This window comes from Watersipora subatra, chromosome 10 (assembly GCF_963576615.1).
Source record: "Watersipora subatra chromosome 10, tzWatSuba1.1, whole genome shotgun sequence".
NCBI classification, from domain to species: Eukaryota; Metazoa; Bryozoa; class Gymnolaemata; order Cheilostomatida; family Watersiporidae; genus Watersipora; species Watersipora subatra.
The window spans coordinates 40,423,366-40,437,740 of NC_088717.1; the positions used below are offsets into that span (position 1 = coordinate 40,423,366).

The 14,375-nt window shown below is 36.8% G+C and overlaps 1 protein-coding gene across 1 annotated transcript in view; it reads left to right on the forward strand.

The window, feature by feature from the left end:
* Window positions 1-14,375, forward strand: part of LOC137407345 (cytoplasmic dynein 1 heavy chain 1-like) — an 85,535-nt gene that overhangs the window by 9,125 nt on the left and 62,035 nt on the right. The window contains exons 11-23 of the mRNA XM_068093969.1: window positions 35-251; window positions 859-963; window positions 1,199-1,336; window positions 1,648-1,782; window positions 2,380-2,532; window positions 3,139-3,309; window positions 5,323-5,459; window positions 5,754-5,943; window positions 9,100-9,240; window positions 10,237-10,340; window positions 10,776-10,959; window positions 11,240-11,359; window positions 11,631-11,765. Coding sequence (XP_067950070.1) covers window positions 35-251; window positions 859-963; window positions 1,199-1,336; window positions 1,648-1,782; window positions 2,380-2,532; window positions 3,139-3,309; window positions 5,323-5,459; window positions 5,754-5,943; window positions 9,100-9,240; window positions 10,237-10,340; window positions 10,776-10,959; window positions 11,240-11,359; window positions 11,631-11,765 — 1,930 coding nt within the window. The remainder of the gene's footprint in view (window positions 1-34; window positions 252-858; window positions 964-1,198; window positions 1,337-1,647; window positions 1,783-2,379; window positions 2,533-3,138; window positions 3,310-5,322; window positions 5,460-5,753; window positions 5,944-9,099; window positions 9,241-10,236; window positions 10,341-10,775; window positions 10,960-11,239; window positions 11,360-11,630; window positions 11,766-14,375) is intronic.

Sequence of the window (14,375 nt, forward strand, 5' to 3'; positions counted from 1 at the left end):
GTACAAGCTGCCGTATTCTCACCTGCCATTGTAGATATGATGAAAGAATTGACAGAGTCGAAACGAGAATCACAGCTCGGCTCCGAGATCAACTCGGGCTCGCGAAGAATGCGAATGAGATGTTTAGGATATTCTCTCGGTTCAATGCACTATTCGTGAGGCCCCACATCAGAGGAGCCATCAGGGAGTATCAGACACAGCTGATGCAGAGAGTTAAAGATGACATAGAGGTGCTGCATGACAAGTTCACGGTAGGTGTTTCTATATGCTTCCTCTCACTTCACACCGACTAGTCTCTTGATTTTGTATTATGTGCAATCAGATTGATCATTGAACGTAGAGTTGAACCTACACTATATGTGTCATGAAATAGTTTTACTGTCACTATCACATGCTTAAATATCGACTAGATTTTCACTCTCATATGGTTATATGCAGAACAGATTTTCGTTATCATATGGTTATACGTAGAATAGGTTCTCACTCTCACATGGTTATAATTTGTATAAATAGATTTTTATTATTATTTGCTTTTAAGCAAAGTACAGGTTTTTGTTGTCATAAAATTTTATATGTATAAGAGAGTGAAGGCTGCGGGATTTATTGAAATGCGGGCCTCTTCTCTGGTTTAGTTTGATTGACATCTTTGTTCCATCGGTTTTAATGAGAGATTATTTCACATTCTTGTTATAAGTTGTCTCTCAGCTGTTTTGTTGGTAGTTTGGCTTTTAACACATTTAAATCTTTATTATTATTATTAATAATACATTCTTATATAGTTCTATAATGCTGCTTTTGTAAAATATTCACTCGTTATCCTTGTTCTTGAGTTTTTTATTATTATGGTCACTATTTTAGATTCAGTATAACAACAGCATGTCCTCACTCATGTCAGGTGGCCGAGATGTCCCACCCGTTTCAGGACAGATCATCTGGCTAAGACAGATTGAGGGCGAGCTAGAGGTCAGTTATCTATTCTTAATAAATATTTCAATTCATTGATTAGTCAGGGGATCTCGTTTTGCATATTCCTAGTTGTTCTGAGATCAGAAACCTATTCATGCAAAACTTTTTCTACATTGTTGAAGTTTGGCAGTATTTCTGGAAACTAGATATAATGAGCTCTGTTATTTCTGTTTTCCTGTCAGTAATGTATGTTCACTTTTTAAACTTAAAATGCACATCAATTTATTGATAGGCACTGATGTCTCGAGTGGAAGCAGTACTCGGCAAGGACTGGGCCCAGCATGTCGATGGACAGAAGCTGAAACAGGATGGAGACAGCTTCAAAGTGAAGTTGAATACCAATGACCTGTTTGATGACTGGTGCAGAAAGGTATACTCTAAAGTTCCATTAACTAGTAGACTACTGTGTCACCCTCACTTCTACCACCTTACACAAATACTGACACAAGATAGGTATATTGTGTCAGTATTTGTTTCTTCTCTTCCATCAGGTCTTCTCTGTAATGAAGAAAATGACTTAATTCCTAACAAGGAAATAGTGCATCCATTCTGAAGGACACGCTTCCTTCAATTTTGCTCTGTAATTTTTGTTTATTATTGTTGAATTTTTTAACCCAACCTGTCATAGATGTCACAGATGCAGTCAACAGCCTTTGAGTCATTTATTACCTTTATTGACAGGTGGGCCAGCGGCAGCTTAGCATCAATGGTAACATATTTGTCATTGAGTCAGTGAGGTCACGCGCTGCCGGGATTCCTAACCAACTGAAACTAAGAGTCAACTTTCACCCAGAGATCATCACCCTCAGCAAAGAGGTTAGCAGAAGCTTCTAATTGTATTAATTGCTTTGACTTCTCTAGTGTTCGGCTGCTTACAAGGATTTGTCTCCTCTCGGTTTTATTCATTTGAGAACGACTTTCTCATCTGTTCCAAGCTCGGTATCCCTAAATTAGAACTGTCCATTATACAGTAGGTATGGCTGTGGTTAGCTATCAAATTTAAAAAAAGTAATAAAAATCTGCATGTTGTCTCATCACTTAATTCCCTTTCAGCAATGACAGGTGCACTCTTCTATATTGTCTATGAGCGCTCTATTGATCTTATCAAAGGTGTGTTACATGAGTAATAACTATGGTCAGTAATGAGACCTTTAAATATCATTTGACATCTTGGTGCTTGATTCAGGAGTTTCAGTTTTCATAAATTGCAGTTTGTTACAAGCTCTGCAAAAACTCACTTTCATAGTTATTTTAAGTATGTTTTTAGTTTCATATGTCGGGGGTTGTCACACCCTTTAAAAAGTCTGTGAAGTTGTATCAAACCTTTCTTTCCAGTACATTTGGGTGTGTTCCGCTGTTCACCATGGTACGTCATCTCAGCCACTTGCCAACCTATGTCATGTTTAACTACAGGTGAGGAACCTAAAAGGCCTTGGATTTCGCCTGCCTTTGAATATAGTGAACAAAGCACACCAGGCTAACCAGCTTTACCCCAATGCCATCTCTATGATAGACAGCATGCGCATGTATGAACAAACATGCAAGAAGGTGGATGAGCGTGAGAGGGTAGGCAAATCCTAAAATTCTAGAATTACAATAAAAGTTAGTCGACACGATTTTAATTAGCTACGCTTAAAAGTTTATCCATCCAAAGCATTCCGTCTTAATGTTACTTATGTATGTTGAATAGGAGCAGATGCTTAAAAACCTCACTGTACCCTGAGTTGCATTTCACTTGAAAGATTGCATAGCTTCGTTTTTGTACTTTTAGTTTTATTTTTCCTGATTTTTCAATATTTGGCGTCTATTCTTAATGTCTATATGGTCGAGACATTATCTTCCTCTCATGAAAGCGCTTGTACCATTTAGGGCATTTACAACCTTACAATGGCAAACTTATTGATGGCATGTCTAGAATGATCATAACGTCACACTTATCCCAATGCGCATGCAACCCATCTCTTGCTAACAACTTGAAAAATGCAAGTGAAATTTTATAGGTGGTACAAACTTGTTGTAATATATTGCGTGGACAACTTGCAATTTTATGACATTTTCTGTTTTGACCTTCACCTCTACACTCCTGTCCACTCGGCCTTCATTGATCTTTTTTCTTCAAACCATCAATAATATACAATCAGTCTGTTATGTTGCCATGTTGCATTCCAATAGGTGGCTCTGTTGGTTGCTGGGCTGAGGCGTGACTGTCAGGATGTGATAATGGAAGGCTGCTCAGGGGTTGTCTGGGAGTCATACAAGGTTGACCCATTTGTCAAGAAGATGGCTGAGCAGTTCTACGCCTTTCAGGACAAGGTTGAGGAGCTTCTTCAAATTGATGAAGCGGTGAGTGTTTTAAATCATTACAGCTAAACTAACCATTTGGCCTACTTATTTTGTATCGTGGAATGACTAACTTAAAGTCTTAGGGATTATCTTACCACTGAAGAGCTCCGCGAATGTGCGTAAAGCTAAAATGGATGTTAGGAATAATCTCAGCTCTACGCATTATGTGCTACACATGAGACTCCTGAGAGACTTAAGTCTACTAATGTAAATCTGCTAATTGTTCTATTTGTATTTTTGCAATACATATTATTTCTTTTTAATTTTTGTTATCACAGTAAATCTTGTGTGAAGGTGGTTTAGTATTTTTGTGTAGAACTTGTTATCCAGCACATTCATCATTATCAAACATATACCGCAAAGAACTAAATACCCTAGGACACTTATATTTCGCTAGTATTTAGTTTCGTGAGTAGCATACAGAGTAAAATTTTGCTGCAACTTAATTTCGCAGCTCTGATGAGTGCGAAATATAGTGATGTGAAAATAAATGCAGTGGAACAAACATAATTAAATTCCTCAGGTCCAGTTCACTGGTAAGAAATTTTTTTTCATTTTGGGATCAGTTTGTATTTGTGAACCGCAGGTAAAAATGTGTGGGCGAGATGAATAATGCAATTTGATCGCTTGCTGCCATTTGTTTCTTGGACTATCAATGACGTCAAGGTCCCTGCCGCCGTGACTGATGTGGTACTGATATTAGATCTCAAGTATTTATAGCACGCGGTGGCCATGGCTTCGGGTTGTTATTGTTTTTGGTTGGTAATAACATTCATCACTACAATAATTATTATTCAATTTTATGACTTTCCCTACCAGACTTTCATTCTCATCAGTTACAAATTCAGTGACTAGACTAATATCATCATCTTCCTCATTTGTCTTGGCTTTTCCAAAAAAACTTGTTATCTTAATTTGCTTTGCCATGCTGCTCAGTCGGCATATTAGCTATAATGAGTTTAGCAGAAATTGCCCAATGAGCTAACCACACGAAAATTGCCTGCATTTCTAATATGACGATTTTATTGTGAATATCAATGAACAAAGCTATTTAATTTCGCGTTTTCGCTCATTCGTTATGATAGTTTAGTTTCACTCATGAAATTTTCACGAGAGGATGACTCCGCGAAAACGCGAAAGTTAGATGACGCGAATAAATAAGTGTCCTAGGGTACAAAAGAAATTAAACTCAAAACTTAGCACAAATTAGATTTGTCTCCTTTGCAATATTGGAGAATCGGAACACAACTCCAAATCTAATAATGCTTATTTTGATATTCTTTTAATTTCAAGTTTTTAAATAAAAGATTCCAAGATGTAGAGTTTGACTAAATCACAATTTTTTCAATAGTTGCACTTTTTCAATTTTTGTAAATCGAATCATTTGACAATGTGTTTTACAGTGAGCAATTGGATCTATTCGATGTAAAGTAAAACCTTGACATGCAGAGTTCATTTGTTCAAATATCTTCTTCATATGTTAGGATCATCGTATTTTGAAGCAAATTTTTTTATAAGAGTTCTCATATTTGATGTGTTTTTAATTTTTTTGTCGTAGTTCGCTTATCCATTTTAATGTATTCTTCTGCTTTTTGGACATCACTTTCTTCCTTGTATTACATACTAGATGATTTTAGAGTTTGTTTTAAAGAGTTGATTGGAAAGTTTGCTGTCTTTATATTGTTTGTTGTTTCAATTGTAAGAAAAGCATTGCCATTTTTTAACAATTCCTACCACTTGCGCTAGTCTGCTTGGGCTGCATGATTCTAAAACTCTAAGGACAATGATGCGTATATAAAGCACTGTTTATTGTTAGTTGTGTAATGTAAAAAATCATTTACATTGAGATGGCTGTAAGTCGAGGTTTCAACTGTAATGGTTATTCTCATGGTAATTCTTCTACAACATGTTACTGACCATGGGCATCAGGTCTTTACTCATTATCGCTTCTGACAAATTCTTTGTTGAATATTGCCATGCCAGCTTACGGTAACTGCTCACTCACTTGTGTAGATTACAGTAGAGGTGAGGGCTCTTGAGACTTGTGCTTTCTCAGCACACACTTTCAAAGACACTATTGAGAAGATTCAGAAGGCTGTTGACAGTCTCAGTTTGAAGCAGTACTCCAACCTCGGCAAGTGGGTCGAGAGGTATGTTCAGCACTCCTGCGCTCTTGTTTATCTGAGAGAGTCGGATTGCTCTGTAAAACTCCTGCAAGTCGCACATGATTATTCTTACTGCTGCTGATTGTTGTGTTGAGCGTCACTACAAAAATCATGATGGCCATTTGCAATATTAATTTATTGGTGGTAATATCTACTCTTATACAATGTATATACATTTGTCTTTTTAAAATTACTTTGAATTTTGGCTCATAAACAAGATCTAGTAAATAAAATTTATTTTTCACCATAAATGTTTTGCATCGAGTTCTCTTCTCATAGGTTGGACAGTGACATAGAAGCGAAACTTGTTGTGCGGCTTGAGGCAGCCATCAAGGCATGGACAAGCGCTCTACTTGGATTGGATGCTGAACAGGAAGTCACAATGGATACAGAGGACAAACAGTCTGCCCATCACAAGCTCGGAGGGGATCCAAAGATTATGAGAACGGTTCACGAGCTCCGAATGCAGGTTTGCTTCATTGTGTTAACCCTTTCGCGGGCAGTGCGACGTTTTTGTCGCTTTGCGATACGGCTGCTAATGGGCAGTGCGACGTTTTTGTCGTTTCGGTAACGTATTTTATTATTGCCGTTTCTGGTTAGCTAAATGCCGTTTTTTGTTTACTTTTTTTACCAATAGCAAGCTACGATATAGTAGTTTAGGTTAGCCTCAAAATTTGACTTCAAGGTTGAAAAAAAACGATCGTTTTTAGCAGTGATGAATAAATAAACCTTCGAAAAAAATTAGAAAATTGTTCTAAATAATTTATCCACTTTTATTTTTCTTGCTTCGGTTTTAGCTTTTATTTACCGAATTTTTTGAGAGTTTGACTTTAGTTTACCGTCATGGCGACTTTTAAAAGAACCTCCCGAGATTATTGTAATAAAGCAAGTACTATTACCGAAATTACTAAGAGATTCAGAGCTGACAGTGACTTTTTAGATTTAGTAGCAAGAGATGACAGTGAATCAGGTTTGAATTGTGATTGTAATGACTTTAAATCTGGAAGTGACAGTGATAAAAAGGCTGGTAGCAGTAATGATGAGGATGTGAGTAGGAGTGATGCCAGTGCCTGGCAGAATATAACCAACATAAACAGAGATAAATCTCCTACAATTCAGCAGTTTATAGCAGTGATAGGCCCAGTATTTACTCTAGTAGATGCTCAAACAGTAGAGTATTTTGAAAGGTTTTTTGAGCCTGTCAATCCAGGAAGTACATTTTTGTGGGAGCTCTTTGTTACACAAACAAGTACATGGTGCAAAGACTGTGATGTGGGCCTTTGTAAAGGAGAATGCTTTTGAAAATATCATTCGTAAATAGACAATTATTGTGAAAAGCATATATTTTATGTTATACATTTTTATTTGTTTATAATATATATATGCCTATGGACATATACATGTATACATATGCACCTTTAAACATAGATGTATGCACATAATAGCACACAGAAAAGTGTATGAACCTTTTAAAAAAATAGATTTTTTGGAAAATTAATTCGCCCCTGGGAGTCTGATTTAGTTTTGAAAATTCGCCCGCGAAAGGGTTAAATAGTACCTGTAGATGGGCACTTTGCAACTTAATTATGTAGGAAGTTCCCATAATGTGATATACGCAAGTGCTTGTGTTACTTAGAAACAAAGGGTAAGTAATATATATATATATATATATATATATATATATATATATATATATGTGTGTGTGTGCCACCCACATGCTGTCTTCAAATAAAATAATAATAAATTAATATTCAAAAATATTTCTCATGTTAGTTAGTTTTATCACTGTGAACATCTGTTGGAGAATAGCTGTGATTCATTGAGTTATCAGTATTTGGGGTGCCAATGCAAGGTAGCCTCAGCATTGGCTTCTATAGCATTGGTAGCTCCAACATTGGGTGATTTGAACCATATGTGCTAATAGGGTCAACTTCAAGCAGAACATATTGAGGTTGGCTGGCCAGAGATGTTTAGTTAGGTTTTACTAGTATGAAGTTAATGATGTCCTGACACAAATAAACATGCTAAAAACCCAAAACGTAAAGGAAACAGCTTTTATAATTTTCACTTAGTGTTCAAATTGAGTTTAGTTTCTAAAATGTTTCAATATCATGTCTACCTCATCTCTGTTTAGAATAATGAAATAGTTCTTGTCTCTTTAGAATGGTGAGATTGTACTGCACCCTGCAGTAGAAGAAGCTAGAGAGAAGATGCTGAAGGAGTTGTTCTCTTGGGAGGCAATAATACTCAACTTACCCCGCATCAGCCATAAGAGATACCAGGTAACACTAGATTGACCACTAGGCTAGTAGCGGGAGTTATCTTATCTTGGAATTCCTTTAGGTTATTTATAGTACTGAGACATTGTAGTTAGTTATGCCATAGTTGAGCTCATTAAATGTTGATGAGGTGTAGTCTGTAACTCGCTGGTGTCCATTACCATTGACTCCTGATATCAATTAGCAAGGTCCTAGGCTTAGTGGGAATGTGTAACATTTAAAGCACATAAATTACTTAATTTTTTTATTATATATTAGACTACATCAGAGTCTTGGCTTTCGAATGAGCCTATATTCAATACACAAAGAATAATAGAACTATGAAAAACGGTGTGTCAAAAGTACGTCCTGCAGAAAAAAAACACTTGGTTCAGGTACTCAAAATGTGACGTCATAATTCTCATTTAGCCTTAGGTCGTCGATCCCTTTCGCTGCCATTGAGGCTGCGTTTTTCTGTGACATTCGGTGCTGTTAAACCCGGAGAGCGCTAATAATAAACTAAGATTCTAGATAATCAACAATGCCCGCGATCGTGCTAACGCCCGACCAATACAAACACATGTTCTGGGTTAATTAATTATGCTTCAATAAATGTACTGTCGTTGATAAAGGTAATGAAATCACATCGATTAAATATGACCTGCGGTTGCGTGGCCCTAGGACTAAACGTCAATCGCACTTTCGCGAGATCACGCAATGCTTGAAATTAATTAGTCTCAGTCGTCACCCTCAACATCACATTAAAAATAAAGAGCTAGTGCATAATATAATCGGGAAAATATAGCATGGTTCTTGGAGTCTGAGGTACTTATCATAGAAATAATACGTACATGGAGAACTAATGACACTGATTCCTTTGTCATCTTCATTCGTTCTCTGGAGTTGTCCTACCTTCGCCCGCCACTATCGTCATTATCGTGGTTGATAAATAAGCGGTAAGAGCACACAACAATGAATATGAGAATTGTGACGTCACAATTTTCGAGACTATGCCAGTAAACTATTTCGCGGTAAAGCTCTGGGGAAATCCTATAAACACCAACCAATGTCTGTCTCACCATGGCAAACAATAGCTCATTCGAAAGCCAAGACTCTGATGTATTGAAATATACATTAAAACATTATGTAATTTATGTGCTTTAAATGTAAGTCTCAGGACTTCATTTATGAATACCTCTCGTGTGTCTTCTAAATAGCATACATGCCGTAGAGACAGACTGCAGTATCTATCCATGTGAATTGTTCTAGCATGTTTCATGGTAAGCTGACTCAGATGTGCAGCTATGTCACTGTCAATCACTATTTTTGATACGCTTTGCCCAAACTTGAGTACCAACTATTGCTAGGTTGGCCTGCTTAATGAGGATGGACCGAGCAATGACACATATCGCTCGTTGCTGGCTAAGCTGCCTGGTGGACAGATCGTGCTGGAGGAGAGCTATGCCGCCATGGATAAGATCATGAAGGAGGTCATTGCCTATACAGATGTGAGTTGTAGTTGTACGATATTGGTGTCTTTGAATTCAACAGTTCGCTAAAAATTGTTAATATGTATTTATTCGGGTATAATAATATACTATAATGCACACCTTTAATTATTGAATGAAAATTGGTATAAAATATGTTTTTTACTTAACATTTAGTCTTGTCTATATTTGGACTGTATACCATCAGAGTGAGAGACTGTATTCCGGTTAAAATATCTATAACAAATATTTAACTTACTGACGGACAGTTGCGCACCTCTCTATATTCTCATGAATGTCGCGACAATAAAACAATTTTGAATGAAAAATAATTTCTTGAATGTAATGATCCGCGATTTTTTTACCTATCAACAAGGCGTTTACAATTTTATATGCCTGTAACTCCTAGCCTTCAGGGAACATTTTGACGGCTACAGTGTCATCAGAAAAGTTTTAATGTTTTGCGCCTAGCTGACAAAGTTTCAAAAAACAGTCATTTTCCTCGCTTTACAACTTGTAAAATGTCGCTATTGATGCATCTGTTCTGTCACACCAACTTCGACAAGTTGTTAAACAATCCGTGCAAAAATCATCAGATAATGCCTAGGAGAGCCATTCTTAGTAAATTTGACATATTGGACCCGCTAGGCAGCTACCTGTGTTTACTTATGAGTAACACATACTCTTATACTCGGATAAATGCGGTAGTTGTATATGCTCTGTCATGTTTTGCACAAAAAACTTACTTTTGCTATCCTTCATGCTGTAAATGTGATTTCACATACCTTTTAGCACACAAATGCTGGTTTATTCTGTTTATTCTTTTTTGGTAGTCGCTAGCAACCCTATGCTACCAATTTCCTCATCTGTAAAAGTGCATTCTTTAGAATGCCAACAGGTGCCCTGTTACGTGAAGCTCTAGATCAGGTGCCAGGCTGTCTGAGTGAAACAGTGAAACAGTGTATATGTGTACTGTTATGAGAATGTATAGTAACATTATATCACTCTGTTTGACAGACGTGGAAGAGATACAAGTCTCTCTGGAGTGCTAGTATTGACCAACTGTATGGCAAGCTCAGCACTCGCCTCAAGAAGTGGATGACAACCCTACAGGGCATTCGGTGAGCTATAACTTTCCTTCTCCATTAAATTTGGCTGTATTTTCAGGAATATCTATTTCTCATTGATAGCATTTTTCTGTGATTATTAGTGATGGTGGCTGTGAACTTCTGACATCTGTAAATATCTCTTCGGCTTTAGTAACATCTCTTTATAAGTATATAAGTCTAATAATATATATCTCTTTTATAAGTATAAGAAATGATGATTGCCAATTTAGATATCTGAAACTGGTACTCATACAGCTTTGATCCTTTGATCTCAAAGGTAGAAGCAGATCGTTCAACTCTTGAGATTAAAGTTTGATATTCTGTAAAGAATATTCACTAATTCCTATGGTCATAACAAACCTGTGAACTGACATCATAGTTGGTTTACTCTCATCAAAGAAACGTTTTGCATCTTAATTAATTGATTGCTATTTTTCATTTTGCCAGCGATTCCCGTAAGATGCTTGACTCTTCGGATGTACGGAGGTGCTTTGGGCCTGTCGTTATTGAGTTTGGTAAGGTACAGAGCAAGGTGATGCTCAAGTTTGATAACTGGCACAAAGAGGTGCTGAACAACTTTGGAAAACTTCTCAACGAGCAGATGATTGGTTTCCACAGAGAGATAGCCAAGGTTTGCAGTTCTATCTTTCTCCATATTTCTCTGCTGGTCAAGTTTGAAACAATTGACTTGTGACTTATTGATTTGCGTTGAGATGTTCCTCGAATGCCGATACCTCCCTGACACAATTCTGACAAGCTTAAACGGAAAACTTAACCAAAGTATTTCGTCATTTGTGTATTTTGCTGTGTTTGGTTGCCGCTGGATGAATGATACATATCTACTTTTTTACTGCTAAGACCGCAGTTTTATATTACTCTGCTGGTTTTTGAGGAATAATTCATATTTATAGTCGAGGACTGACTTGGAGTCGCAAACATTGGAGACATCAAACACTTCTGATGCAGTTCATCTCATCACATTCGTACAGAATCTCAAGAGGAAGCACACTGTCTGGGATCAGCTTGTCTCGGTTAGTAGTTTCTTTATTCGATGTTGGCTTGGATAACAGTTTACCAATATATATACTTTATTATCTCAGCTCATCCAGGTATTTTCCCTTTTCTTTTCAAAACATAAGAAACATGCTGAAACATTGTTTTTACAAACCACTTCTAATCTCTAAATAAATTCTGTTATTCTATTGTCTGTTTCATTAGCAGTCGTAATATTTCAAATATATCTCATCTCTCTAGTAGATGGGTATCTGTTATTGTCATCGAGCATCGGGTTTTCCGTTCCAGGTTTATGGCAATGGGCAACAGGTGCTTGAGCGACACCGGTATGCCTTTCCTTCTGAGTGGCTCTACGCTGAGAATGTAGCCGGAGAGTGGGGTGCTTTCTCCGACATAATGAAGAGAAAGGAGGCCAATATTCAGGTTAGCTCTCAATTCTTGAGGTATTTTTCTTGAAAATGGTAGGATATTCCACATAGTTTTAGCAAATAATAGTGTAAGGCGAACAGTGCTAATGGTCTAACTTATCTTATATTTAATATAGTAGCCCTGTGACGAGTTTGAATGGTTTAGATTCCGTGTGGTTCTCAGTGTGTTTGTCCACGGACATAAAGTTACCATTCAAAGAAATCGGAGCTATGGCAAATGTGCGCAAAGAAACGTGTGTCTGCAGTTCCGGCATGACATGAAGATTTATTATTAGGTAGTCACTTTGAATATAGCTAGTGCTATATAATGTCATACAACATATTACGACTGACAAGCAGTTAGAGCTTTTCCTGTGAATGTGTGCTGATAGCATTACATCTATAGCTCTAAGTGCTGATAGCATTACATCTATAGCTCTAAGTGCTGATAGCATTACATCTATAGCTCTAATGTTGTATCCAGACTTTTGGGCAGTCAAAAAAATGTGCAGTTTTGGGTTTGCTCGCTGACTGGATACTTGCCTAACATGTAGTGGTATGTAGAAATGCAACTGCACCTCAAGGCGAGTTCCATTATATTAATCAATTTGCACCAGAGGTTTCTTATCATGTACAGTTACTTGTCTTATTAACATTAAAAATGACTGCTTTCCTTACTGTAGAGCAGAGCAAGCAAAACAGTTATGTTCATGTTTGCTATAAGGATATACAGTCAAACATGGATAACTCGTCCACGGATAGCTCGAACACATGGTTAATTCAAACATTTCCTTTGGTCCGTTCCCACGTAATGATAAATTGCTATAGATAACTCGAACTCAACACTGTTAATTCGAACTGTTTTTTTGCCCAACGGCTACCGAAACGGTTGTTATCGCTTTAGAAAATCACTTTATTCAAAGCCATAGAGGTAAACTTCATCTTTTCGTAATTCATAAGCGTCGTTATTACCACCATTGGCAAAATATTTTTGTCAACGACTTTTCTAAAAGTTTGGTGAAATTTGATTTATACTGCGATACGATGAATAGCACGGGTTAGCCGGGTCACGCGCCCAAGGATTTTCGCCACGCACATACAAAACAAAAATCGCATGTTGTTTTGTATGTGCGTGGCGAAAATCCTTGAGTGCGTGACCCGGCTAGCCCGTGATGAATAGTTTTCCGATGTTGATTCCGTGTTGAATCAACGTCGGAATGTTGAATGTTTAAAACGTCTTAAAAAATGTTGTAATTAAACGTATACGTTGTCTGAGCTACAAAAAACTATTCATCGTTTGACCTAAACACAGAATACGTGTGTACATTCAATAAGTATCTATTAAAAAAGCGTGAGTGATATAGAATGTACCGTAAAACCTCGTAAAACTTCTAATTGAACTGCCTCGGAGTGTTGCTCTTAACGAATCCCAGGTAAAGTAAGGTAATCTGCATAAACTTCAAGAAAAAACGGCAAAATTGATCGTGGGTAAAACCCCAAAAGAAAAAAATGTCTTTTCTTTTGAGCATTTCAACAACGATCAAGTTTTGCCAATGTCAATCTGAAAAACGTCCTGGCAATAACATCACCTCAAACAACAAACCAATCTCAAGTGATAGAAAAATCTCTATACTTTTTCATGAAAACGTTTTAAACTTTACATTAGAAGCATTTAATTTGAAACAAGCCATTTGTGCTTTTGATTTATATTATAGTTTGTATATGTACATGTATCTACTAATAAATAAGCAAATATATGGACTTGTGACAGTGCTCTGATAACTTGAACGCTCTGATAATTCGAACACTTTTGCTCGGTCCCTTGAAGTTCGAGTTATCCATGTTTGACTGTATATATATACGCAATGTATATACACGCAATATATATAATAAATAATAATCAGGCAATATTTTTGCGATGTATCAATGATTTTCAAGATTGAAGGTTAAAAATAAGTCCTAATTCACACCTTAATATAACGTAAAACCTCTATTTCAACACCATAGTGCTTCATTTTACAACCTTTTCTTGACAGTGAGGTTTTATTAGAGGTGACGTTTAAATAGAGGATGGCACTGTATTTTTTGACTAGCTTGTCAGATTTTTGAAAAGGTAAATTTAACATTTTTACATGTGAAGCGACCCTAATTTCACCTACATGTACATTTTGCACCCTTCTTTCGGGCGCATCAGAATCAGCTGACCCTGACGGCCTCAGCATTTGATGCTGCCTCCCTCAGCATCTTTTTCATATATGTCGAAGTATCAGGCCCAGTTAAACAATGAACTACTTTGATTATAAATTGTAGCAGGATATATCGTTATTAATTATTTTGATGGTGTCACTTTTAAAGTTTTAAAGAAAAGCCATCAAGCTTTGGAGTTAGAAAACGGACAAAATGTTTTTAAGTTTTAAAATCATTTTCAATATTTAAAGCTAAAATACATCAAAACAATTGTTGCTATTATGTTGTACGGTGTTCCTGGAGAGTATTCTCATCGTTCATCGAAACGCTTTAGTAGAGGTAAGATTGTAAACCACATTAGGCATGAATCTGAAAACAATGAATATGATTTAGGCCTTAACGATTTTGAATCGGAGTGGAGTTCTGATGACTGTGGCCA